This window comes from Austrofundulus limnaeus, unplaced genomic scaffold, assembly GCF_001266775.1.
Source record: "Austrofundulus limnaeus strain Quisiro unplaced genomic scaffold, Austrofundulus_limnaeus-1.0 Scaffold1042, whole genome shotgun sequence".
In the NCBI taxonomy this organism is placed as follows: Eukaryota; Metazoa; Chordata; class Actinopteri; order Cyprinodontiformes; family Rivulidae; genus Austrofundulus; species Austrofundulus limnaeus.
This window is the reverse complement of record NW_013953444.1, coordinates 41282-42464: the sequence shown is the minus strand read 5'-3', so window position 1 is coordinate 42464 and position 1183 is coordinate 41282. Positions and strand designations below refer to the sequence as shown.

At 41.7% G+C, this 1183-nt stretch overlaps 1 protein-coding gene across 1 annotated transcript in view; it reads right to left on the bottom strand.

The window, feature by feature from the left end:
• LOC106533875 (M-phase phosphoprotein 9) overlaps positions 1–1183 on the bottom strand; it is a gene marked incomplete in the record, with an annotated part of 56930 nt that overhangs the window by 31467 nt on the left and 24280 nt on the right. The window contains 2 exon segments of the mRNA XM_014030335.1: positions 726–790; positions 939–986. Coding sequence (XP_013885789.1) covers positions 726–790; positions 939–986 — 113 coding nt within the window.

The following is a 1183-nucleotide window of genomic DNA, read 5'->3' as shown; positions in this document are numbered from 1 at the left end:
TGGACATGTCTCAGTCCATCACAGAGACACCTGGACATGTCTTATTCCATCACAGGGACACCTGGACATGTCTCAGTCCATCACAGAGACACCTGGACAGGTCTTCAGTCCATCACAGGGACACCTGGACATGTCTCAGTCCATCACAGAGACACCTGGACAGGTCTCCAGTCCATCACAGGGACACTTGGACATGTCTCAGTCCATCACAGAGACACCTGGACAGGTCTCCAGTCCATCACAGGGACACTTGGACATGTCTCAGTCCATCACAGAGACACCTGGACAGGTCTCCAGTCCATCACAGAGACACCTGGACATGTCTCAGTCCATCACAGAGACACATGGACATGTCTCAGTCCATCACAGGGACACCTGGACAGGTCTCAGTCCATCACAGGGACACTTGGACAGGCCTCAGTCTACCACAGGGACACCTGGACAGGTCTGAGTCCATCACAGGGACACAAACAGAGACATACAACTGTCCACCCTTTCAGTCACAACTAGAGTCACACAGAAGCTCCTGAAGGTTTTAAAACTGAGAACTCTGAGATCTGAGTTGTAATCACTTATTAACAATCATCATATCAACCATGGTCCATTATTATTGATCATTTTTGCTGTTTACATTTAAATAAATGTCAAATTTGTTCTCATATTTCAGACTTTCAGGTGTACTACTTGAACTTGTGTTGTGTTACACTGCACAATGCATCACTCACCTTTTTAACTCTGATATGTGATTGTTTGCATCAACAAGCTTGTTTTCTGTAGATATAAGGCTGTTCTGTAGAGTAAAAAACAACAACATGAAGTTGAACAAAGGAGAGACACTCAGAGAGGTCATTTTCCTTCTCTGTGCTGGTATTATCTGGCATATTTCAAAGACTCATTGTAATTTATTAAGATGTGAATAAAGTTTAGACAGATTTTACCTTCACTACCTCGTGCTCTTTCTTCAAACAGTTGTGTTCTCTGAGAAGCTAAAGAAACAAAACCAGTAAGTCTAAAATATATAAAAACATAGCACACTTACACAGTATCTGAAGGGGCTAAAACTGTGGAAAACAAGTGGGTGTTTGAGTTTATTTTAGGGGGTTTATAAATTTTATCAATTAAGTTTGAAACATCTGTTGGAGGGGTGCAAAACTGACTTTGAGCTTTATATATAATAATAATA